At 53.2% G+C, this 26,781-nt stretch overlaps 1 protein-coding gene across 2 annotated transcripts in view; it reads right to left on the reverse strand.

Annotated features, from left to right (window-relative positions):
- EPN2 (epsin 2) overlaps positions 1 to 26,781 on the reverse strand; it is an 82,515-nt gene that overhangs the window by 14,184 nt on the left and 41,550 nt on the right. For both annotated transcript variants that reach the window (XM_059380490.1, XM_059380489.1), the window contains 3 exons: positions 10,404 to 10,516; positions 8,372 to 8,464; positions 7,157 to 7,331 (listed from right to left, as the gene is read on the reverse strand). In XM_059380490.1, the coding sequence (XP_059236473.1) occupies positions 7,157 to 7,331; positions 8,372 to 8,464; positions 10,404 to 10,516 (381 nt within the window). The remainder of the gene's footprint in view (positions 1 to 7,156; positions 7,332 to 8,371; positions 8,465 to 10,403; positions 10,517 to 26,781) is intronic.

Here is a 26,781-nt window from a genome sequence, read left to right on the forward strand (position 1 = left end):
AGGCCTCCAGAAATAGCTGCCTCCCTCAAGAAGCTGCTGTGACCTTTCCCTCCTGGTTTTCTCAGAACCACACACAGAGCCACAGTGACAGCAACTGCTCTCCCCAGGCCCACCTCTGCTGGGCATGACACAGGGCCTAGCAGGACACTGGTCCCAGCTGGAATCACACTGTGGGGCAGGCTGTTGCTCTGTCCCCACATGGTGCCTCACAGAGCCTGGGCTCTGCAGATCAACTAGAGCAAAAAACATAGTAGAAACTATGTCCAGGAGAGAGCAGGAGTGGGAGGAGATGGGCTGTGTGCTCAGAGCTGTCTGGGATGCAGTGCAGAAGCCCTGGGATTAGGTCCACAGAAAGACCTGGGCCAGGCTGCTTCGAGCTTCCTGTGAGAGCGGGGCTGTTAACACAGCTTCTGCAGCCTCCCCTTGCTCACCAGCAACCGCGACAACTGAACGCACTTGTGTCAGGAGACGCCGGCTACCCATTCCACAACCTCCTCCCCCGCCAGCTCACCTGCACCGGAAGGACACGGCTCGGAGTCTCACAGGCATTCCTGTGCAGCCCTGACCACCAGGCACTGTGGGAGAGCGACTGTCCTTCCCTCCTCGCCCTCGTCAGGGGACTCCCGGGTCACTTTCCAGCACCGTTCCCCATTTCTCCTGAAAGACACCCTGATTTTCCTTGGGAGAATTACCCCCTCGCTTACTCCCAAGTCCCAGTCCGAGTGGAAATGACCTTGCTCTGGCAAAAAGGGAGGGTTTCCACCAGCTAACGTCATCCTGCCAAGTCTGCCGCTCCCAACGCCCCACTCCCAAACCCTGGATGGTGGAGGGGCTACTGAGAAATCCTCCCCATCCCTGGACTGTGGGCTGGGAACACGAGGGAGCCCCAAGGCAGCAGGACCTGGAGCTTCTGAGGCCAGAGGGGAGAGGTCCCGGGCCCAGCAGGTAGGGTCCTGGTGATGATCTCTGAGCCAGTACATTAAGTTCTCCGTCTCTCCTGAAGCTGTCTGCAGGGCAGTTTCCTAAATGGACTGCCTCCCCAAACCATTGCGGATGTGGAGGGATTGGGCGCACGCATGCGTGTGTGTGTGTGTGTGTGTGTGTGTGTGTGTGTGTGTGTTTGTGAGAAGGCACGATCGCCACCCTACAGCCTCCACACGACCTCAGGCCACAGCCACCCAGCAGCCCTGAGCCCCTCATATGGCCCGCACCCCCTGCTCTTGCTCGTGTGGGACTCTGTCTCCCCAGCCAGGGAGTAGTTCACAGAATTGGGCCGGGTCTGCTTGGCCCACTCAGCTCCCGCTCCCTGGGCTCAGAACAGGGCCTCCCACACCCAAGACTCTCAGCCGCTAAGCGGGGGCTGAAGGGAAGCCCTGAAGGGTCGGGGGAACCAGAGAACCCCGGGGCTGGAGGGACTTTGCACTTCTTATGCTCAAACCGCCTCCAGCAAGGCGTCCTTGAACACTGGAGTTCAGTGATCGCGTCTTCTGGACGATTCCAGGTAACTGCCTGCATCAGGCGTGAGACACACCCACAGGCGGGAGCCGTCTGGCCTCTGATGGTGCATAGAGCACTCCCACACCTTGGACTGGACAGCGCGTCCCTCACCAGGCCGTTCAGAGGCCCCGGAGAAGCAGTTTTGAGCTGTGGTCATCCTCAGGAACCTCTGCAGGGATGTCAGGACAACACACCGTCTCCTCCCTTCATACACACATACTCTGGCAGGGCCTGGGCGTCTGGAGTCTTAGAAGCTCCCCAGGTGACTAGAATGGCAGCCGGGGCAAGGGAGAGCCGCTGAGTTTCTGCACACTCAGGTGCCGGGCCAAGGCTTCTTGGAAGTGGGGGCCACCATCAGAGGGCCAGCTGGACACAGAGGCCAGCGGGGCCCAGCCCTGCCCCCCACCAGATGGGAGGTCCTCGGAGTCACCCTGCTCTACCTGAGCAACAGCTGGCCAGCATTCCCCAGGCCCAGGCTCAGGTCCAGCCTCTGTGAGAGACACAAGAATGTATCCACTGCAGTCAGCACAGGGGGTCCCAGGGGCCAGTGACTGCAGGACAGGTGAGGCAGTCCTGTAGACCAGGGGACCGTGTCTTCCCGAGCACGACGCCTAAAGCACATGTTCAACAGCACACAGGAATTTACCAAGGTAACAAGTAAGCACCCAGGGCTCACAGGAACCCAGGCAGCCCAGGCCCTCGGCTGCTACTCTCCTGGCCTCCGCACGCAGGCCATGCCATGTGCAAGGGCAGCTCTGGCCTGTATCCAGACCCTCTCTCAGACAACAGGGCTCCAAACACGCTAGCTATTCCCCAAGCTCACAAACACAGATGAGTAAGTGCCGAACCGAAGTCCTGCCATCTTTCTGGAAGTGTTCTACCCACCCAAACGCTGCGACCTGCGAGGCCGCCGATGCTGTGTGTACCTTCACGCCTCCTCCCAAAGCCGGCACTGCGCTGAGCTGGGCACTGCCACCTGGCGGCCGGGGCCGTCCCCAGAGATGGTGGCTTGCAGACAAGGCTACTACCCAGAGCCCCCTACTGCTGCGCAATGCCACCCAAACATTGTTCGGGAGCCTTACGGTGACTTCCCACAGGCCCTGCTTCCCTGTGAGAACTTGCTCAAACAACAAAACCCACAGTGCGGCCGAGAGCTGTGAATCCTGCAAAGGCCCAGAAAGCAGCCCCAGCCCGCCGGCGCTGCCACGCTCAGGGAGCTCTGGACACGGAAGGAAAGATGCCCTTGGTTCAAACCCTGGCCAGTCATCCAGATGGCCCTGGATAAGCAGCGCTGGCTTGAGGAGCTTTGGCAGGCTTCCACGGGTGGTGGCAGGGACCTACGTGCGTTCGGACCACCATGCTGTCTGCTCCACGGCAGCCACAAGTCATGGGAGACCACAACGTGGCACCTCGCTCCCCTCAAACCTGGGGGAGACAGGGAACGTGGGCTACGTGGGCTCTCCCATGGGGGCTGACTGCCCAGCTAAGCAGGACTGTGGGAAAGCAGGCGGCAGCGGGGGCTGACACAGCAGGCCCCCAGTGAACGCCTGCTGACAGTGAGGCCGCGGGACCCGGGCCCCCGTCTTTCTCCTCCATGAATGGACAGTAGCTTTGCTGCAAGGCTCTTCTGTGCTCTGTCCTTCACGTCCTTGAAAGGGCCCGGGCCACGCCACACACCCAATAAATAAATGCTTGTTGAAAGCATGAGTGAATGAGAGCAAAGGAGGATGGAACCCAGGGCAGAGAGATCAAGCAGCTTCCGGCCTCGTCCTCTGTGGGCCCATTCATAGTGAGCACGTGTCCCGGGGCCCCTCACCCGCCGGCCCAGCTCCTCCGAAGTCTCACATATGAATATTCATGTGCACAGGGGGGCCATCACATGGTGGGGTCACAGAACTGAGGGGTGGGGGTCACCAAGAAACCAGCAACACCACCTGCTGCCCCAGGGCGGAAGCCGGCCTCTGTCCCGGCCTGGGGAGCGAGCGGGCCCGTGGCGGCCAAGGCCTTCTGAATCACCAGGCTTCGGACCCCTGTCTCCCCAGGTGGCTGCTTATGCATCTGGAGCAGAGGAAGCGCCCAGCCGACCCGGTGGGCGCCAACCTCCTCCTCTCAGTCCTTAGCACTTCCTCCCAAGGCCTGGTTGACAGAGCAGCTCCCAGTGCCACTTGGAAAGAACTGGAAACGGCAGGGCTGGCTACAAAGAGCGGCTTTCCAAACAGTGTTCCTTTCATCCAGAGGGCACAACTATCAGGGCTCGGGCGGAGACTCTCGATCTTTCCAATTTATGAATGTGTTTCCGGGCAATGGGGTGGCCCAGGAAACACACCCAAGCAGGTTTCACTAGCGACTTGTCGGTACGTCTGACAGCATGTCTTGCTGTGAAGGATGGAGGAGAAGGCGCGGTTCCCACCCTCCCACAGAGCTGAGAAAGCAGAGTGCAGGAACGCCGCCATCTCTGGGGACAGCCCTGAGCTGCTGCAGTGTCCCAGCCCAGCACTGTCCCACTGGAGCCTCTAACACTCATCACACAGTGCAAACAGAAATACTCCTACCTACTTGTAAAACTGTAGATACAGTATGACCTGAACTACGTACAAGCAAGGGCCCAGAAAATACAGGAAGCAAAAAAGCTTATGTGTCAGCACTGGTTCCCTCTCAATCCTAGAATCGGAAGTGACTTTTCCAGGACCTGCTTGGCCACAAAAGGTTTCTGCTGTGGTCCAAGAAGGCATGATAAGCACCGAACCTGCCCCTGACTTGCCCTGTGGCCACAGAGGAATGAATGGCCTCTCTGGGCTTTGGCGTCCCGTTTCCTCCCCAGGTCCTTGGTTAAAATGCAAAGTGTGTCAGAACCAAGGAGAGGGCTCTGGGCTGGGCAGGAGACAACAGATGCCAAACTAGCTGTGTCTAAACCATGCTGACCCCCACCCCATGGATATATTCCCCAACCATATTCTCAATTTTTAAAATTCATTGTGACCATTTAAAAATAGATTTCAAAAATTTAGGTTTCAATCTTCTCTTTAAAGAATTGGATTCACAGGGGCGCCTGGGTGGCTCAGTGGGTTGGGCCGCTGCCTTCGGCTCAGGTCATGATCTCAGGGTCCTGGGATCGAGTCCCGCATCGGGCTCTCTGCTCAGCGGGGAGCCTGCTTCCTCCTCTCTCTCTCTCTCTGCCTGCCTCTCTGCCTGCTTGTGATTTCTCTCTGTCAAATAAATAAATAAAATCTTAAAAAAAAAAAAAAAAAAGAATTGGATTCACAGTAGCCAAAAAGTGGAAACAACCCTGAAGTCCATCAGCTGTTAAACGGTTAAACACAACGTGGTCTGTCTATAAAACGGAGTATCATTCAGCCAAAAAAGGGAACAACAGAGGGACACACGCTACTACACAGATGAACTCTGAAAACGTTATGCTAAGTGAAAGAAACAAAGGCCATATCTGGTCCGACTTCATTACGTGTCTGAAATATCCAGAACAGTTCGAGAGACAGAAACCAGCAGCTACCACAGGACAGACAGAGAGGCAACAAGGAGTGACTGCTCAGTGGGGACGGAGTGATGGAAACATCCTGGAATCAGCAGTGAGGGCTGCCCGGTACCATGAATGGCTACGAACTACCGCACTGTCCACCCACAGACACAGCACCCCTAGGTGAGGGATAGCTGCCACTGGGCGCCAGCTGCGTGCAGCGGTGTGAGAACCCCAACAGCGAGAGGTGGCCCCACTCTGCCCACCAGAAGACTCCCCAGCACCCCGTGAGGCCAGTCTCTGGCTCAATCAAGACACCCAGCTCTGAGGCACACAGTACCGTCCACCAGCCAAAGGAAGGGAAGAACCACCTCGTTCATGGAAAACTCGTAAATCTGGTCTCTCTTGACCAGGTAACACACACCCTTAGTAAGTTAAGTGGAACAGTATAAAAAAGGTAGACAGTGGAAGTCTGTCCCCCACCCCACCCCCAGGCCCCACGCCAACCACCTCCCATCAGCCACTGACTCAGCACAATTCAATCCTCTTCCCCTCTGGCTTCCACCCGGACTGCTTTCTCTCCTGGCCGCTAGAAAAACGTGCAGTCTGCGTAATGACCCATTACACAACTGTGAAAGGGATCAAGAATCTTTCCTGAGGAACATCCTACCCATAACTCAAGGAGGCCAGCACCTTACAGAGGAACTATTTTCAGATTTAGTACAAAAGTCAAGAGCCACTGTCTGGAAGGGGCCCAGGTGGGCATTTCCAGAGCTGCCTTTGCTATCCCCATGTAGGCTAAGCAAGACTTTAGCCCACAAGCTCCCCAGGGACATAGCACACAGGCCACCGACCACATGAACCGCCAAGCTCCCTGCCGCCATGAGACTCTGGCTTTCAGTGAGTGAGACCTGTAGGCCATTTGGCCTGCAGTCTGACTCCAGGCCCAGAGGGCTGCTGCCAAATGGAGTCTGGGGATCTGCCCAGGTCCCCGAGGCCAACCGCATTGCCAAAGGACATCTGGGACTGACAGAGCCTTCTGGATATGACTGCCAAGCCCCGAGTAGGCAGAGCCCTGACCCCACGCCCCTGCTCCCCATGGCATGTCTCACACCCACCAAACCACTGCATGCTCTTCGGCTCTCACAAGGCCAGCCCTCCACTGGGGACACCCTTGCCACATGCTCGCCAGCCTCCTGAACTAAGTCCCATCCCAGGATGCTGGTATACCCACCTTGCCCACACCCACCCAAGACCTTGAGGCAAGACCATTACCTGTTTGTGTGTGGGTCCCTGGATAGCACGACAGAGCCTGGCATTTGGCACACTTCGGCAAACATCCAGGGAACCGAGCTGAATACGGAAGATGGTTCCAGTTTGGGGAAACAGAGACCCCAAAGAGATACAGGCAAGTTGCCACAAAATATACAAATGCAAGTTCCTAAACAGATCAGCTGAGGCTGGCAGGGCTTGGAGCACCCAGAGGGAACCTCCCAGAGCAGCAGGCTGGGTTGGAAGCCACCACCAAGCCCGCAGGCCAAGCCCTGCGTCCAACGATCACGAAACCCCATGCCCAAGATTTCTACCCAGATTATACTGATTGTGTCACACTCATGATGCAAATATTCTCCCACAGATTCTCTTACATGTGGCATTAAACAGAACTTTAAAGCAATCCATTTATCCTAGTAAACGGACTTACTGTTACTTTAAGTAACAAGCAAGCAGAATGACAGCAAATGTATCTTTTCATTAGTGATCACAGTACTCACATCCTAATTTCCGCTAATTACAGTAACCTGATTGAGATGTTTCATGCTGTGTCTTACAGCTTCTTTACCTGGGGTGCTGGGTGCAATTCTGAGGCCAAGAGACTGGACACATGTCCCAGAAGAGGGCCAAAGCATTTCTGATGTGTGTGGGAAGCAGAGAGGAAGTCAGCTTTCCCTCTACCGAAGCAGAAAACCATTCAAAACAGGAGAGCACTGTACCACAGTCATCAGGAGGACGGGACTGGGTGTTACAGTCCGGTAACACCTGAGAGGGGGACTGGAGAAGCCTGGGCACCCATCACCAAAGACCTACCCCACTCCCACCTCTACCGGGTGAGAGAGCAGGAAGCTCGGCCCCAAGGCCCTTCACACCTCTAGCAGGCAGGCAGGGGACACAAATGAGGAGGGTATTTACCGAACGGTGGCCAGGGGTCTGAAGTGCTGGCTGGGGCCGCCGGCCCGCCCCAAGGGTTTGTCTGGTTAGCTGAGGCTGACCGGCCCCAAGGCTCTGCTTTCTGGGCAGCAGGGCCTGAGGTGGGGAGGGCGTCCATTAAATCCAACAGAGTAGTCTGCTGTGGGTGGGAGCCATGCTTTTGAGACAAAGAGAGGGGACAGGTTTTACTTTGCTACAGTTAACAGCAAATATCTATGAGTTAGCCATTAGCAGTAAATACCATCCCTCTTGGGACTAGAAGCCCTCTGGGAGGGGCCAAGAGGAAACTGAGCAGGCCCCCATGTCCTCCCATCTCCTGCCCCACCTGGCCCACCACACCAAGGACCCACTTCCCACTCCAGCCCAGGCTCCACCCACTTCCTCACCCCAGCCCAGGCTCCACCCCCTGCCTAGGCTCCACCCACTTCCCCACTACAGCCGAGGCTCCACCCACATCGAGCCCTTTACTTTGGGCTCAAAGCCCATCCCTTTGCAAACAGCCCCAGGATTTTCCAGGATAACACAGGCTTTGCACCAGGCTGCAGCATCCCTCCAAAATGCTGTCCCCACCCACCCACCTGGGTGTCCCCTGCAGCCAGCCATTATCCAGGCCCCCTCTCCCAGGGCCTGCCTTGCCCTCCAGCTCCCACAGCCACCAGAGCTGCTGTCAGGGACCCTGTGGCACCCTGATATGGGAGACTACCAGAACCCAGGCACGGTGATGGGGGTCGGGGAGAGCCTGTCTTGTGACCAGAGGAGCTTGTGGGAGCAGAATCATGTCCTGGTTGCCTTAGGCCCCATGCGGGCAGCCTGGTGCAGGGTAAGGCTAATGACGGCCACGAAGCCCAGCACTACTAAGCCTTTCCCTGTGCCAGGACTCTGTTCCAAAGCACCAGACACTCGGCTCCTGTAACAGTCACCTGACCACAAGGCTACCACTCGCTGGTGTACAGGGGAGGAAACTGAGGCCCCAGTCCACAGAGGCCCCTTGCCAGCGCCCACCTTCTCTCCGGCTGGTCTCGGGAGAGCCTCTGGAGGAACGGCACAGACGGGGGTGTTTTCCGTCACGTCCTCCCCTCACTCGTGCTCATCACGGAGGGGTATACAGAAGGCGTCCTGCCCTGTGGGTTGGGCTTGGACGCTGGGAAACCACTGTGGGACTGGCTCCCACACTGACCTCTCCGATGAGGCGCTTACCTCCTTCTTTTTGGGAACCTTAACCGTGTCTCTTCGGCTTTCTTCTAGGGCCATCTGTAATCTGAGGTCATCACCCCGCCTGAGGCGTTCTTCCTGCAGAGGACAATGGCACTGTAACAACATCACTGAGTGCAACAGAACAAAGCAACACCAGAAGCGAACATGGGTAACAAAATCTGACCACGCGGTATTGCAAAGGAAGATCAGAAAACAACCTGTAATACAGTTATTCTGTCCTGCGAGTGTGGCCCAGAGGGCTCGTCCCCCCGCCCCGTGTGGCTTCCCTGGTTTTGGGGTCCCAGTGGGCAGATGGGTGGGGGGGAGGGGCACAGACACCACCAAGTCCCGGGAAAGGGAACACTTATTCTACAATGCTTTTATCTTAAAATGAAAATGGCTTTATATTCTAATTAAAAAAGCAATGCATCTCCTTGTAAAACACAAAAGCCTGAGAGCCCAGAAAGTAATCAGGAAGAGGGTGCAAATCACCTATCACTGCATGTTTATTTCTAGGATTTCAAAAAGAAAGTATTCATTATACAGTTGACCCTCCAACAACACGGGCATTAGGGGAACCAATCCCCACCCTGAAAATCCACATATAAATGTTGACTCCTTAAAAACCTAACTACTGGGCGCCTGGGTGGCTCAGTGGGTTAAGCCACTGCCTTCGGCTCAGGTCATGATCCCAGGGTCCTGGGATCGAGTCCCGCATCGGGCTCTCTGCTCAGCAGGGAGCCTGCTTCCTTCTCTCTCTCTGCCTACTTGTAATCTCTCTCTGTCAAATAAATAAATAAAATCTTAAAAAAAAAACCTAACTACTAAGAGCCAACTGCTGACTGGAACCCAAGTAAGTCACCGAATGCATATTCTGTGTATGTGTGACTATGCTGTGTTCTTATAATAAACTAAGCTGAAAAAATGTTATTAATAAATTAAGAAACAGGTAATAAATTTACAGCCCTGTACTTATTGACAAGAATCCACACTTAAGTGGAGTTGTACAGCCCAAAACTCGTGTTCTTTAAGGGTCACCTGTACCTAATTAATATTTGTTTAAGGCGAAGTCACCCCATGCAGAAGACTGGGCTGTCCAAGCTTTTATGTCATCATGAAACAGAAATAAGTTCCTTGCATTTTACTTATTACAAATATGATTAATCACAGAGATGAGTTATGGACTAAAATGGGCTCTGACTATCTGTCTGTCCGTCCCTGAACTCCTGCCCCTTCTTCCTGGACCGTCTGGGACAGAGCCAGGCATCCACAGGGATGGATCTAACAGCTGGGCTTTCCCTACTGTGAACAGGGAGGCTGTAACAGAAACTGTCCACCCCCCTGAGGTTCAGGGGGTTCCAGTTATAGCGACACAGATCAGCCACTTCCGTCCAACTCTCCCTAATATCTGCGTCTGTGCATCACTTCTAGGCGACAGAGCGCCTCATGCTACCTGACTCCATCCACCCTCCCTCGCCCAAGGTCAGCAGGGACAGACCTGATCACTGGGACCAAAGGGATGACAGCTCTGAAAGGTCATTTCCAACACGCCTTTCCCTCCTTCTCCATGCTAAAGGCAGGCGTGATTATTAAAGAAAAACAGGAACTGAGAAAAAAATTGAAACTGCACAAACAGCCGTCGTCGAAACATCATAAGGGTTCTCACTACCTGCAGTTTTCCCTCCCAGCCTTGTTTCTCAGCATTTAGATGTTCCTGACCTATCTTCCAAACTGCCTTCCCTGGGGGCTGAGCCCACATGCCTTGCATGAAGGGACCACGATACATGGCTGTGTCTACAGCAGTGTTTCTGGGGAGCCCTGTGACCAGCTCACCCACTGGCCCACAAATAGGACCCCCTCCCTGACCGGGGGTGGGTGTGTAGTGGCAGTGGGTGGCACGAGCACCGCTACGGCAACGCCCAGTCCCATCTGGGGAAACAATGAGGCCGGGGCCTGCTTCTGTCACTGTCCCTGCTGTGACCCATGCCCCACCTGGGGACCCCCCAGCGTGCAGTCCCACCTGCCTGGCACCAACCTGCTCAGCGACTTCTCTGCTCATGGCAAGTGCCAGCTGCAGCTGTAGCTCCTCTTCTCCGCTGGTCTGCGGCCGGGCCTGCTCCAGCTCAGAGGACACCCTCGGGGAAGTGGCTGTGGGGGAAAAGCAAAGTCACCACATGCGCAGGACAGGCTGGAGCTAGTGGTCACCTGGTCAGACCACTCTGTCTCCACCTCACACCCACAAAACCCGACAACATGGGCGCCGTAAAGGGAAGGTCTGCGAGTACATCCAGGTTAAAATCCAGTAACACCAACACGTGGATTCTCAGGGATGTAAGCCACGTGGCCGGCGGCCATCAAGGCAAGAGGCCTTCCAGGGCAAGGGAGGATTAGAACCTCTGTCTTAACTGCAGAGCTGCCCTCCTTCAAAGAGAGAAACTACCTTTTTTTTTTTTTACAAGATCAGAAGTATTGCTCTTGAACATCCAGATCAAAGAGTGCCATTCATACAAGCACAGGGCTAGACCAAGAACTTCACTCAGGATTCCCACAACATTTAAGAATCTACTTTGGATCTCATGGTGGTAAAAACCAGGGAAAATGAAGCCCAATTGTTTCTGCAGCAACCCCGGAAGTTTTTGTTTTCTATGTAAAACTGCATCAACTTGGGAAAAACACTTTTTTTTTTTTTGCTATTATCAATAGTTAGTTAGTATCAACTCAACAAGTTAGCTAGTATCAACACTTGCAAGCAGCTCCTGGAAAGACAGTTTTACTGAAGGGATGAGATGTGGACTCCTTGCTGATGCAGGATACCTCCAAGAAAGGCATCTTTACACATTCACACTCATCACACCGGCCTGGGCCTCCCCAGACGGAAAACGTCAGGGCTCACACGGCCATCGGGATTTTGGTGCATCAGGGAGTGTAGGTATCTCCAGAAACCAGACACAAAACTTTGGGAGCACGGGGCCACCTCTGCCTTCACCACAGGAGAGGGTCCACGGCTTCTCTGAAATTCTCAAAGCCAGGTCCCACTGCCTCCGATGGTTCCCCATGAGCGTCTACACACGCCATCCCCTCTGCTCACCCAGCCAACTCCTCTGTTCTCAGAGCTCAGCCCCACCGCCCTGATCCTCCTGGACCACCCTCCTCACTGGTGCTGGGTCAGCAGCCCCTCCTCGACACAGCACTTCCCCTACCGTGCCGTTTGGTAGATCATGCCAGAAGGTACGCTCCTTGAGGAGGCTCCACACCTGTCTTCTCACCATTACATCCATCCTCAAAGTTTGGCAGAGCTGCTGGCAAATACCCACTGGCCAGATGCACGGACGCATGAAGAGATGGATGGACGGACAGATGGAGAATTCAATTTCGTGGCAGATGGGTACTTGCTTGAAAATGCTCTAAGTGTGTATCAGTTTTCTTCCTTCTCTCATTATGTCCCTTCCAGCAAACGCAACCATTACCACTCACCCACCCAAATGCTGCTCCCACCTAAAACTCCAATCCAAATTTGCTGCTTAGGACTGCCTCTTTGGGAGAAAGTAAATAAGGTCAGGAATGATTCCTGGAAGGTGAGGTTTCCAGTTGGCTAGGCTCTGGTTATCGGAAACAAAACAGGAAAAGAGGACTAGGTATAATTAGGGTCATAGGAGGACCAGGCAGGGCTGTAAGGGGCAGGGGGCAGGGCAGGGCAGGAGACTGTGAAAGGCAATGCTTTCTTGCACAAGTTTTGTGTCAAACACACAAAACATACAGCTGTTAAGAGTTCATCCAGAACAGTCCCATGTCATGAAGCACAGTGCACATTTGCTGTGATTTACTGTCAACTCAAAGAATCAGGAAAAAAACAAACAAACCAGCATACAGTTGCCCCACATCTACTCTAAGCTCCATGAACAAGACAAAGATGAAAGACAAGTTGAATCCCAGGCTAGTTATATCACATTGCTTTTTCCAAAGTACTTGTTTTAAAAATACAACTAGATGGTAAGAACATGTCAAGTCCACCTTAATAATCTGGCTCATTAATAACATACCAAGACAAAAGCCACCCCCCCCTTTTTTTTGCTGTTGCTGGTTTTGTGCCCAAGCCTCACTGATGGGTCACAGTGCTTAAGTCTTGGGCTTTCCTGTACCTGGAGGCAAAGGTGTCCCCACCCAGACTGCTGGAGACGGAAGCCGCATGGCACCGGGGAATGGTTCTGGAGGCTTCTTCTCAGCTGACTGTGGCTCCCACACAGATCCCTGACCACCGAGCTGCCTGCTCCCAGCCTCCTTCCTGATGATCTTGGAAGCTCACGTCACAGAACTCTCTGTTTAGAACGAACACAGCACACTCGGCACCTTCATTCACTACCACACGGAAATGGGGAGTACATAAAGAAGACCTATATCCCATCCCATACCCCGAAAAAGGGCTCTGAAAAATGAGCCCCATCTTGGCTCGCCCCGGCAGGGGAAGCTGCCACTTGGCTGTACCGCCACAGGGCCCGATTCAGCGCTGCCAGGGATGAATGGGATGGGGCTCTCAACAGGGACCTTCTAGAGAAATGAGCCTCCCTTGTCCTCTGACATCTGCAAGGCCAGACTGGCTTCAAATGCAAATGGACGTGTTCCTGTCTGCCCTTAACGGATGCCTGTCGAATAATGCATAGCCAGCATTTGCGGAAATAGCTTACCACATCAATGTGGAAATTAAAGACAAAGGGTATTCCCCTAAATGCTGTGGTTTTTGTCAAGGGATGTATGGCTCTCAGTTCCACAGATGGCAGAATTCACAGCCATCAGCCCCAAGAATCAGCTGAGCTGCGCACAGCAACACCCGCGGAGACGCTCTTGCATCCGTGACAGCAGCCTGGCCCCAGAAAGGGCCCCTTGTACTCCCATACATGACAGTAAACACAGATATGCCTGTGAGACGGGCCTGAAAGCTCCCTTGTGACCAACCTGAGCCTGTCCCAGCTCCAAGGGGTTGCAGGTCCACGGTGCACAGGGACTCCTGGAAAATGCAGGTGGCCCAGCAACGGTTTTCCCACCGGCCGCCTCCTGGAGGGAAGACTGGGAACTGCCAGCGTAGGCAAATCACTAGCAGAACCACACACAGGCCATCATCCTTCTCCAACCACTAAGATGTCTTTCTGTGTACGGATCCCACCTGGAGGAACTCATCAAAGTCCTCGCTTGCTGAGGCCGAGAATCAGAAACATTGGCCAGGCCTCAATTTGATGCTTTCTGGCCTGTTACCTGGGCTGAGAAAGCCCAGGGGAAGGGCTGAAGAGGAAGGAAAGCCTACAAAGGCCAACTTTTCCCTCCAAATACAGGCTAAGAGGAAGACCAAGAAATACCTCCCACCGCAGGGAGACGAGCCCGTCTGGTGTTCACGCCAGCCCCGGGCTGTAGGAGGGACCCTGGTTCCCAAACGCACCCCTCAAGCAAAGACTGGAAGATTTTCTAACAAAGAGGCTTCAGTTGGGCAATCTTGGGCAATTGCAAAAGAAGAAATCGAAGTAGTCAAGGAAACAGGAAAATAGGAAATCACCACTTCTCAGGGCGTTTCGCTGTCTTCCTAGAAAGCACCATGCAGCGTCTGCAGTCACACTGATTAAAGGAGCCAGGGGCGCCTGAGTGGCTCAGTCGTTAAGCGTCTGCCTTTGGCTCAGGTCGTGATCTCAGGGTCCTGAGTTCGAGCCCTGCATGGGGTTGCCTGCTCAGCAGGAGGCCTGCTTCTCCTTCTCCCATTCCCTCTGCTTGTGTTCCCTCTCTCACTGTGTTTCTCTTTGTCAAATAAATAAAATCTTAAAAAAAAAAAAAAAAAGGTAACAGACATCTCCAAACACGACCTGACCGGCAAGGGCTCTGAGTAAGTGACCAGCGGGACTTGGGATAAAGCACTCCTGAGCCCCATACAAGGTGAGTGGCCGATCCTGGGCGCACAAGGCAGAGCTGAAACCTCGGGAAGAATGGAAGGTCACCGGGCCTCAGGGGCCAGAGAAGACCCCATCTGGATCTTAACACTGCTGCCACCTTTTATAACCCTGGGCGTGTTTGCGGACAGGTATGCTAGAGTTCAAACCCTGTCCTTGCCACTTACTAGCAGGGAGGTCACATGCAAATAAATGTCCTGCCCTCTCTGGTTCCATACCCACATCTCTGAAATGCAGACAAACGGGGTCTGTGGGAGGGGCCTGAGATGCCCAACACACAGCTGGCTCTCCTCGGGAAATGGGCCTTGCCCCAGGTCACATCTCCCTGCTCCGACCCATGACCACCAGACTACCTAGGGACTGGAGCTGTCTGGCACTCCCACTCCCCATCTTACACAGCAGAAGCTGTAAATAGGTACCTCGTCATACCCTGGCCCTTGCCAGGCCTCCGTGAGAACGGGACTGGGGCCATGGTCCTTCAAGGGGGGAGACGGGGAGCGGACACTGAGCCCACAGCCAGCTTCCGCCCTCCAGTAACCGGTTCCCCGGCCGGCTGAGTTCCTTCCTCATCACTGAACTGCAGTGAAGTGCTTACTGGATCTTTCTCGATGTGGTGACACCTTCCTGTGGCTCTATGGGCCACTTCCTGAGTTACCAGTGAAACCTCGGCCACCCCCACCCAGCAGCCTGGCCCGAGCTGAGGCTTCAAAACCTGTTCCCGTGGAAGACCCTCCAGGGTCTTCATCTTACCTCCTCACAGGGAGGAGTGGGAAAGACTGTCTTCAGTCAACTGAGGCAAATTATGAGGAAATAAGTTCAGACCACCCCAGGTCACATTAAAAGAGAAAAAATATAAACACATGGTTGGGAAAGTCAAAAAGGTACAAGATGAAAAGTGCATCCAGTATCATCAGTCAGAACACTTTCAGACCAAAGGGAGTGTGTGTGTGTGTGTGTGTGTGTGTGTGACAATTCACGACAGAGGGACAAACCACAGCCCCCCATGCTGTAGCCACCCTCTGCCCGTCACATGACATCACCCACATCCCAGGACAATTTGGGCAAAATCTCTGATCTGACTCCAAACCAGACCCTAGACTGATTCCGGGCTCACAGAACAACAGGCCGAGGACAGAGCCAAACACCATACCAAGCAGTAGACAGATGGACAAACCCAGACCTAGGGATGCTCTATGGGACAACTGGCCCAGTCTCTTAGCATATTAAGGTCACGAGAAAAAGACCATCTGCTGCAGACAGACCAAAGGGACAGGATAGTCAGAGGAAACTTGTGGTCCTCAGGGGAACAGGGGCAGGTGGGAGGGGGGTCCCCAGTTTAGACAGATCAGCTGCAAGACATGCTGGGGACAACTGACGAGACCCGAGTATGGACTGGGCACTGGTTGAGACCCGAGTATGGACTGGGCACTGGTTGAGACCTGAGTATGGACTGGGTACTGGTCAAGATTGGGGCTGTGGGATAAGGGCACCGCCGCTCACTCTTCGGGAGGAGACACATACTGAGTATTTACGGGTGGATCGTGATGATGCCCGTAACTTATTTTTAAACCCGACAGCATAAAAGGAAGCGGGAGCCACACCTCTCATCCTGCCCCCATTCCTCTCCCCAGAGGAAACAGCTGTTGACATTTTCTTGTGATTCTACCCAGAAAGCCACTGAATGCCTACTCCGAGTGACTATGCGTGGGCGCGCGTTTCCGACACTTAGCCCCGGGAAAGCACGGTTATGCGTGCCGCGTCTCTTTGCTGCAGCCTGATCTGGGCTGGGCGTTTTCTGAGTAAGCTACAGCCCAGCGTGGAGAACAGGTCTGAAAGCCTGCGCTTGGATTGGGGCTCCGCCACTTCTCACCCCGCGACCTCCGCCTAGGCAGAGGATCCTCCGAGCCTCAGTTTTCTCATCTGCAAAATGGAGCCAGAGTACTTGTGTCCTAGACCCAGTGGGCTAACCTGTGGAAAGCATCAGACCAGTGCCTGTCACATGATAGTCCTACAGCTCTCCCTAGTATCTCGATGAACCCTCAGTCCTACCTACAGACCAGGGCTGGGGCTCCAAGTGAAGGGACCCACCCAAGGTCACTCAGAGACCAAGTCTGACCCTTACAGCCTCGTTTTTTAATGCCACTCTTTTCACAGAGGAGGTAACTAGAGCCCAGAGAGGCTAAATGACTTGTTCACAGAGAGATGAATTCAAAGCAAAGTCTTAGGGCCAAACCCTATGCTTGCCCAACATCCTAAAAGTACTGCGAGACTCTCAGTCGTAACACTCAGTGGCCACCAGGCTCTGTGCTGCTCTAGGTCTGAGGGAAGTCCCTATTCTCCTGGAGTTTGTGCACCTGTAAGGACAGATGACACGGGAATAAAGAAAGCAGGGGGACGGAGTGCCCAGGGCAGAGGAGAGCTGGGCTCTCTGTGTTCAGAGGTCAGGGCAGGCCATTCGGAGCTACTGGAGCAGTGTGGGTTGGGGAAGGAGGCCGGGCACAGATAGGCGGGAGCTATACTCGGGATGGAGGGCAGAGGCCGTGAGGCTGATAAAGGCTAAGGGTGCCCAGAGGGCCATGATGGAAGAGCCAAGTGGTTCTCAGGGCCCGTGGAGGGGCTTTGGAGGACGTGGGTCTATGATGAGCAGTGATGCAATCTGATTGGTCCCAGGGAGAGACAGTGCGAGCATGGGGCGGGATAGTAGCTTTGCAGGTGAGCAGTGGCTGCATTCGGGATACATTTCACTGAGAGTCCATTATATTTGAAAATGCTCCTGACGGTCCAGCCTGAGGCCACAGAGAGTATCTGTGACCCTGCCCAGCCTGGCGCACAGCTCACAACTGAAGCAGGCCTTCGGGATGTGATGCCGCCACTGCAAGGGGCAGATGTAGGTGTTGTGGGCTGAGCTGGTCCCTCGAATTGTCCCAGTGAAGTCCTGACCATCTGTACCTCAGAACAGGACCTTCTTTGGAAACACGGTCATTGCAAATGTGATTAGCTAAGATGAGGTCATCCTGAAGCAGGGCGGGCCCTAAATCCAGTAAGGCTGGTGTCCTTACAAGAAGGGGAAGAGTCATAGGTGCCCGAGCATGCGCACACAGGCAAGGGGAGGCTGCCCGTGATGGAGGGCAGGGGCTGGAGTGCTGCCAGCTGCCAGCCCAAGGGACACCAAGGACTGTGGCCACCAACAGAAGCTAGGGAAAGGCAAGTTAAGAATTCTCCCCTCCAGGATTCAAAGGAAGTATGCTTGATCCTAATTAGACCTCTGGTCTCCAAACGGGTGTTGTTCTACGATGCCCAGTCATGGTCTGAGGCTTTTCCGGTGCAACCTCAGGGTCTTCCCACCACCTGCCTGCACACATAGACATGGGCACCTTCGTCACGCAGGGCAAGGAAGCACTGCCCCTCAGCTCCAGGACTGACTTTCCTCCCCGAGGCTGCTCACCAGCCTATCTTCTTCCCAGGCAACCCAGCTTGCCAGCCTCCACATTGGGCCTAGAAGCCTCCTTCCTGCCTCTGTACCCCTCCTGCTGTTCTTCAAACAGGAAAGGAGAAACTCCTCATCCCAACTGTCCGCTCCAATGCCGTCTTCTCAAATGCATCTTCCCTGGATCATGCCATTAGGACTCCTGCTGGCTCCATCCCCACGGACTCTCACCCTGGCACTTAGAGCAGGTAGCCTTCTCTGACCCTCTGTAATCAGTATTATGCATTCTACACTGTAGACCTGCCTGCAGTCTGGCCACCTCCCAACCTGACCTGGCCCAAGGCTCTGCATACACAGGGGCCACATCGGCGTCCTAACAGACACAGAGCAGGAGTCCAAACACCTGTTGGCTTGTTTTCAGGCTGGGTTTCCAGGGAAAACTAGCAACGGCTACCACCTCCAAGGGCACATTTCATACACTCCTCTCCAGCACCGTGAGACAGTGGTGCTGTGAACCCCAGTTCAGAGGCGGAAGCTGAAACCCTGGTGGAAGGGGGCTGAGCCAGAACAATGGCCACGTTCCTCCCCAGGCCAGGCTGGAGACTGAGCTGGGGGAGGGTGGAGCAGAGACAAAAGGCAGTCCTTTTATTTGTCTGCGGGATTCAAAGCCCATCCTCTGTTCGAAATAAAAGAGCAAGTTTGTGCTGTTCTCTTTGGGTTCCTGATGAAATGCTCTCCATGACCTGATCACCAGCTTGCGAGGTGGGGCAGGGAGCAATCCCATCTCATTACTCTTCTCCCAGGAGTCCCTGTCATTCCTGTTGTGGTGAAAGTCACTCTCTGGGTAGAGCCCTGCAGGCACCCACCAATCTCCAGGCAGAGGCTTGGGAGAAAGGGGGGGCGCAGTGCTTGGAAGTCCGCTTGGTCCCAGTGGAGTTGAGTGAACACTGGCACCCAAACTTGTAAGCAGGCCCAGGGTGAAGCATAAATGTTGACCAAGATGGAATTTCTCTCTTTAATTATTTTATTGTTATTATTTTTATTTTTAAAAGATTTTATTTATCTGACAGAGATCACAAGTAGGCAGAGAGGCAGGCAGAGAGAGAGGGGGAAGCAGGCTCCCCGCTGAGCAGAGAGCCCGATGCGGGGCTCAATCCCAGGACCCTGAGATCATGACCTGAGCCAAAGGCAGAGACTCAAACCCACTAAGCCACCCAGGCACCCCGGAATTTCTCTCTTAAAATGAGTACTCTGACAGTGACTTCCATCTATGAAATCAATGATGATCTGTGGGTCCTGGGTGGCGTAGCTGGAAAAGCACTGACTTTTGATTTCAGCTCAGGTCATGATCTTGGGGTCGTGAGAGTTGAACCCCATGACCAGGGAGTCTGCTTGAGATTTTCTCCCTCTGCCCCTCCCCCTACCTTGTGTGTGCGCACTGTCTCTAAAATAAATAAATATATCTTTAAAAAAATTAATTTGTGGGGCGCCTGGGTGGCTCAGTGAGTTAAAGCCTCTGTCTTCGGCTCAGGTCATGATCCCAGGGTCCAGGGATCGAGCCCCACATCGGGCTTTCTGCTCAGCAGGGAGCTTGCTTCTTCCCCTCTCTCTCTGCCAGCCTCTCTGCCTACTTGTGATCTCTGTCAAATAAATAAATATAATTAAAAAAAATTAATTTGTGACTATTTTAAAAAAGAACAAATCACAGTACCCATATTAAGTTCTGCAGCCGTCAACGGAGGACAGTCACCCCTGCTGGGGGGCGCTGCACAAGGGCACGATCCGTTCGGAAAGCATTTATAATGCTTCGGGAGACAGAAGGACACTCTCACACTTAACCATTCATCTCACTGCCGGCGACTCTACACTGAAGACCACACTGAATCTAAAGACTCCTTTATTTTTAGGTATTTATTTCTTTTTTAAGATTTTATTTATTTGATAGAGGAAGAGACAGCTACAGAGGGAACACAAGCCTTGGGAGAGAGTGAGGGAGAAACAGGCTTCCCGCTGAGCCGGGAGCCCCACCGCAGGACTTGATCCCAGGATGCTGGGATCATGACCTGAGCTGAAGGCAGCCGCTTAAGGACTGAGCCACCCAGGGCGCCCCTAAGGACTCCTTTTAAAAGCATGCTTTCTGCCCAAAGTTTGCTGCAGCATTATTTACACTGGTGAGAACCTGAAAACAGCAATTCTGGTGACAACGATGATAGTAAATGATCCATTTATGGTGCATTTCCTTTGTGCAAGGGAGTATGTGCACAGCATTATGTCAGCACAGGTAACTTACACAATAATCCAGGAGAGGCTACCCTTACCCCTAGGTTACCAATTAAAAGACTTAAACTTGCAGCAGTTAAGTAATCTACTCCAGGCTTAACCTGTCAAACTAAGGCTAACTTATGCAGCGACATGGAAAATGCACACAGGAAGTTGGGCGAAAAGATCAGACTGCCAACTGTATTATTTCTCATGGGATCTGTAAAGAGTCAGCTGAAGGGTGATCTCTGTCACACTGGGATCCCTGCGGCCTGCGGTGACTGCCCACTTCTCTGCCAGCTCGCCCCGTCCCGCTAGGCACAGTGTGCGAACAGACACATGGACAGAAGCTCTTAGCCCCCTGCCAGCCCCCTCCCAGACACCACAACTGGTATACCCTAGATGTGTCTGTCTCTCCGACACGGGAAGCCCACCAAGGGCAAGGCCTCAGTGGCTGACTGTGACGTAAGACCCTTAGTACTAAGCACTGCCCCTGGCCCACACAGACTTACAAAATAAGCAAGAGAAAAAGCCCAATGTTTTGGGGACGCCTTGGTGGTTCAGTCGGTTAAGCAGCTGCCTTTGACTCAGGTCATGATCTCTGGGTCCTGGGATCCAGCCCTGAGTCAGGCTCCCTGCTCAGCGGGGAGCCTGCTTCTCTCTCTCTCTGCCACTCCCCACTGCTTGTGTGCACTCTCTCTCCCACTGATAAATAAAATCTTAAAAAAAAAAAAAAAGAAAAACTTAAAATTTTGAATAATGTGCTTTGCAAACGCCATGTGGTTATAAATGGCACCATATCTTGTCCTATTGTCTGCATAGTACAAACATGAGATTTGTTCTGTTTTCAAGGACCACTGCTCAGACATGTGACCCGGATCTATCAGGACAGCTGCCCTTTGGGGATATGGGTCCTGATCTGGCCTTCAGTTCCTTTCTACATCACGAACCTGTGTGCTCTGCCACAGAAAGATGACCACGACGAAACCAAATACCCAGGGGCTCGAAACCCCCCGTGCTCATGGTCCAGGTAGTGGTACCCTGGCACCGAAAACAGCCGACCTGTTTGGTGCAAGCTAGAGGACTGAAGGCCCATCCAGCATCAGGCCAGGATGAGTTAGGAAGCCCCACCCAGTGGAATGCCGAGTGCAGCTGTTAAAATGTTTACAGGGTGGTGGAGGAAGGGAGACAATGCTCCCGTTACAGGATTATGAGACAAAAAAGAAGGGACTCAAAGTTGCATTAGCGAGGGTACAATCCTGGAAAAGAAAACGATCGGGACAAAGTTCGTAAGGAAATACGCCAACACGTGAAAAGCAGCTGTCTTTGAGGAATAAGATTATAGGCTATTTCTCTTCTTTTTGAACTTTCTACATGGTACTTTTATAATGAAAAAAACCAGCAGTTTCTTAGTTCACATCCACACTGGGTTACCAGTTAGTACTGGAGAAGTAGACCACCGAGTGAGCTGGTGTCAAGGGTGCTAGACTAAGCTAGTCCAGTAGGAGACTAGCAGTCAGCAAGACGACACTGATTCAATAGACAACATCAATTTCGAGCTGCTCCAAGTCCAAATAACCCCTGTTGATGGCAACTTTCTGAAAGGGCCCTGCACTGGGCATCAGTTGGAGAGAGGGGAGGAACAGAAGGCTTCAGCTCCACAAAAGCTGACACAGAACAGACCACTGGAGGAGTGGTGCCCGGCCCCAGGCGCACACTGTGATCACCAGAAACTTCTGCCCACTGTGAAGCCTGGGCCCATCCCTGAGGTTCTGCCATCACTGGTCAGACATGTAGCCCAGGCTCTGGGACATTTAAAAAACTCAGGGCAGCCAGCTTGAGGGCAGGTGCCTGAGGGAAAAGAGAAAAGGCAGCTGGCAGAAAAGAGGAACAGCGTTTTATTACTGAACAAAAACTAGTGTCTATGAATTATACTGCTGCTAAACTCAACCTTATTGCACAAAGACGTAAAGTATTTCTTTATTCCTGGAAAAGCCCATAAAATGTATTTCCAAGAGACTAAGGCTCATGCTTGGGCAGGTATCAAGAGAGAGGAGCACAACACACAGAAATACCACCAAAAAAAAGAAAAGAAAAGAAGAGAAAAGTTAAGGTTTATTTAGCATCTGTTCAGGGGTGCCTACATGGCTCAGTTGGCCAAGCCTCTGCCTTCCGTTCAGGTCCTGGGATCAAGTCCCAGTTGGGCTCCCTGTTCAGTGGGGAGCCTGCTTCTCCTTCTCCCTCTGTCCCTCCACCTGCTTCTGTGCATTCTCTCTCTCTCTCAAATAAATAAATAAATTCTTATTTAGCCCCTACTCATTCATTCAGTGTTTACTGAACACCTTTCCTGGGTTGGGCAGCGTGCACTGAGCACACACAAGGCGCCCTTCTCTTGGAGTGTTCTTGTGCAGGGACACAGAAAATCGAGTGATAATTTCAGATAGTAAAAAGTACTGTGAAGACAAAATAAAAGAGAGTGACATGCTCTACAGCGATTGTAAGTCCATTACACAGTCTACTTTCCCATACCAAGAGAAATCTATCTTCAGACAGTCCTCCTTATTTCTGCTTATATTATTTTTTAAATGCCCCCTTGAGGCTGACTATTCGTAACCAGCCACTGGGCAGCCGTGACTCAGACACTGTCACAGAGGTGTGACAGTTAGCGACCCTGACTTAAACCTCCTTTTTCCTGTTTCATTCTCCACTTACTGAGAGCTCATAACTCTGTTTACCTCTACTACAAAGGTGGCTTTGAAGAAAAACGGGCAGATACAAATATAGTATTCATAATTCAACTTTCTATGGCACAAGTCAGCACTGATCCTTCACTAATTGTCCCCCGTCAGCAATCTGGACAGCTGTGTCTCAGTCTCACGCTGACAATCACAGGAGCTCCTTAAAACCTGGGCCCCACTACCCAACAGTTTAAAGAGGTTTCCCTGCTTTCAAAAACCATGTAAGGGGGTGCGGGTGCCTGGGTGGCTCAGTGAGTTAAACCTCTGCCTTTGGCTCAGATCATGATCTCGGGATCCTGGGATCAAGCCCCACATAGGACTCCCTGCTCAGCAGGGAGCCTGCCTCCCCCCACCCCCGCCTGTCTCTCTGCCTACTTGTGATCTCTGTCAAATGAATAAATAAAATCTTTTTTTAAAAATGTAAGAAAAAAATTACAGGAGATGGGCCAAACCACCTTAAAATTGCACTAGGTATACACTGTATATTCATCTCTTTTGTAGAACAATTTAAACATTACTTTTTTGTTGGGAAGTAGGAATACCAGAGTTCTGGGAACCTTGGGTTCAAATTCCAGCTTTACCATTATGACGGAGTGGATGTGGGTTAATCAACAAGGTGCCCCACCCACCTCCTCGGGCAAGTGCAGCAGCAGAAGGACCAGTCACAGGGGAAAGCAGAGAAGGGTTGATGGCTAGGCCTTCCGACGGTCTCCCGCAGCTGCTGACTCACGGGGCACATTCAGACCCCACGAAGGACCAGCCCTCGTGGCAAGAATAAGCATTGCTGGTGTCAACCCTCAGACAGGGTGTCAGTGACACTGCCGCCACCCCCACAGGACTAGGACTACGAGCATTACTCAGCAGCTTCCTCTGTGATTCTATCTGCACTCGAAGAGATTAGCTCCAGAGTAAGCTTAGTGCTGCTAGCCTGGCACCCGCCTTTGCCCTGGGGCGGGCTGCCTGCCTAAGATGCAGGGGTCCCCGACTTAGAGAACATGTTTACCCCAGCAAAAGGGAAGTCAACCGGATCCCATCTCCCACCAGATTCCTAGTCCGTCCCACCTGAAGAACTATCTGAGGTGAAAGGCCGCTGAGGGCTGGGAACATTTCCACCCAGTGGCTGTCCCTGGCCTTTCCCCGAAACTACTGGGCGATTATCTGGCTGTCAGCCAGCAACCACCTCTCAGCCCTGGGCGTGTCCCCCACCTGGTTCCTGAGCATTGTCACCCAGCCCAGCACCTGGAAGCTTCGCTCCCCTCCTCCTCCCCCTACACTCTCTCAGGAGGCCTCAGTTGACCCAGGCCCCTTCCAAGTCCACACCCCGGGAGGGACAGGCTGGCTGGGTTTGAATTTTTTTTAAACAATAACATATTGTTATTATATAGTCCCACATCCTCAAGTTTTCAAAAACAGACCTACGGAGGCCTCCCTTTCTCGGCTGCCTAGTCTGTATTAAAATGCCTTAAAATGTATTAAGTTAAATTGTATTATTAAAATGTAGGGGCACCTGGGTGGCTCAGCGGGTTAAGCCTCTGCCTTCGGCTCAGGTCATGATCTCAGGGTCCTGGGATTGAGCCCCGCATCGGGCTCTCTGCTCAGCAGGGAGCCTGCTTCCTCCTCTCTCTCTGCCTGCCTCTCTGCCTACTTGTGATCCCTGTCAAATAAATAAATAAAATATTTTTAAAAAAATAAAATAAATTAAAATGTATTAAAAGTACTAAAATTAAATGTAGTAAAAATTAAAATGTAAAAATCTGTATTAAAATGCATGTACAGGTGTTTACCTGCTCCAGCTGCCCTCACAAAAGTCTGGCTGCCAGGGCTGGGGGCTGCAGTGACTCTGGTTTTCCCCTGAAGTCCCCTGCTGTGGAGAACCAGCATCCCCGGAGAGTTCCAGAGGCCTAACGCCTCTGGGCTCTTCCCCCCACACACATGAAACGGTTGCTTTCAGACTCTCCCTAATGGGCTTACGAATGGCTGAGCATGTGGAGGGAGGGAGAAAGCCGTGATGTCCCCCCACTCCGAGAGACCAGGAGCTCTCCTGGACACAGGCCAGGCTGTCAGAGTGGGCTCAGGCCCGGCGTGGCGGCCCCGCTGTGGGGACGCAGTCCAGACCAAGGGCTCCTCTCGGGCCCCGATCTTCCCCTGCACCGGTAGCACCTGGCCTCCTGCGCTGATCTGGATCTGGATCCTAGACTTTTGCCCAGCAGCTCAAGAGCACTTGTTCTCTTCCGTGCTGCTGGCTGAGAAGTTCAAAGCCAGATTTGGATCCCTCTCCAGCCCTCTACGTGACTCTGGCCTTCTCTTACTTTCTCACCTTTCCTTTCGGCCCAATTCCTTGGATCTATTTAAGCCTCTGGCACTGTGTGCATTTTGGAGGGCAACTCCAACCCTTTCTAGAGAGAAGCAAGACAAATACACAAAAGGCTCGTTATCTCTAGTAATTACTCAGGGAGTCACCATCCACGGCATGTGAGGGGGTGCCGGCCTGTGTGAGGGATGCCCAGCCTGAAAGACGGGCTGACCTGAAGGAGGCACGGAGCAGAGCTGAGCCACCCCACAGGAAGCTGCTGCATCAGCCAAAGGCGTCACCCAGACAGCAGACCCATCAAGACAGCCTGAGACGTGGCCGCAGGTGGCATCGGGGACCTGGGACAAAGCACATGACCGCCCACTCTGGCTCTGGGTTCTCAGGTGGGTTCCAATTCATGTAGGGAATCAGAGGTCAAAGAGCATTTCTATTCTGTCTTCCTTGTTGCTTTCTCCTTTCTCTAAGAATGGGAACACTGGCAGCTGGTCTCCGGCCCAGGAATCCAGAGTGCCCAGCACCACAGGACACGATCCTGCTGCAGCAAGGCAAGTGTGGCTCTGGCTCTGGGGGCTGCCGGGATGGGCACTCCTTCCTTCCCAGGCCAGCCTCCATCCGCAGAGGCCGACCCAGGAGAGAGAGCAGGCGAGCGGGAGGCCCGTCCTGACTCTGGACTGTGCGCATCAAGAGAACAGCGGCAATCTTATATTCAAGTCTCCACCTGGACTCAGGGGATCATTCTAACTGGCCCCCTCTCCCCAGGCCACTGCCCCAAGAACTTCCGCAATTGTTCCACAGTCTGCCGAATGTCATAACCAGCTCTGGAGAACATAGGAGGGGGGAAAGAGCCAGAGTGGGCCGTGGGGGGTGGCGTGGGTAACAGGCAGTTGTCTCCCAGCCTGCTCGACCCAAGCCAGCTGCCCTGTCTGTATGGTCTCTGGCAAACCCTGACCTCTCAACCCAAAAGGCCTTCCCCCTGGGCCCCACAGCATCCCCTTCACACAGCAGTCCTGAGCACCAGCTACCTATCAAAATCACATAGGCGGGGCGCCCAGGTGGCTCAGTGGGTTAAGCCTCTGCCTTCAGCTCAGGTCGTGGTCTCGGGGTCTCAGAGCCCCGCATCCGGGTCTCTGCTCAGTGGGGAGTCTGCTTCCCAACCCCCTGCCTGCCTCTCTGCCTACTTGTGATCTCTCTCTCTCGGTGTCAAATAAATAAATAAATAAATAAATCTTAAAAAAAAAAAAAACCATCACACAGGCGGCCATCATAGGCAAGCCCCAGACAGCGCTGGGTGGAGAGGGCAGCTGGGGCTCCAGGGAATATAGGAACAGGAAGGAAACATGAACGCCAGGTGAGACCAAAGAGCTGAAGGCCTCTCCAGCCCCGAATTCTCCTGCAGGCCCTAGACTTCTCAGACCTTCTCCACACCTCCACATGCATGTCCAATAACACTCTGACATATCCAGAACATCACCCCAACGCCATTCAACCTGCTCCACTCACAGCCACCATCTCCCACCGGCTCAGCTAGCAGTGCTCTACTGCTCTCTCCCCTATCCTGTCCTCCAGCAAGCCTGTTGGCTCCTCAAGAGGTCCACAGCCCCCGCCATCACCCACCTGAGTCAGGTGGGTGGTTTCCCCACCCAACACACAGCTGGAGGAGAAAACACAGTGAGAGAAAGTAGTCAAAAAGCTTTAGAGCAATCTAACATTGCTACAACATCCAATCACTGATATAAAGAATCAGGCTAAGC

The sequence above is a fragment of the Mustela nigripes genome, chromosome 16, assembly GCF_022355385.1.
Source record: "Mustela nigripes isolate SB6536 chromosome 16, MUSNIG.SB6536, whole genome shotgun sequence".
Classification (NCBI taxonomy): domain Eukaryota; kingdom Metazoa; phylum Chordata; class Mammalia; order Carnivora; family Mustelidae; genus Mustela; species Mustela nigripes.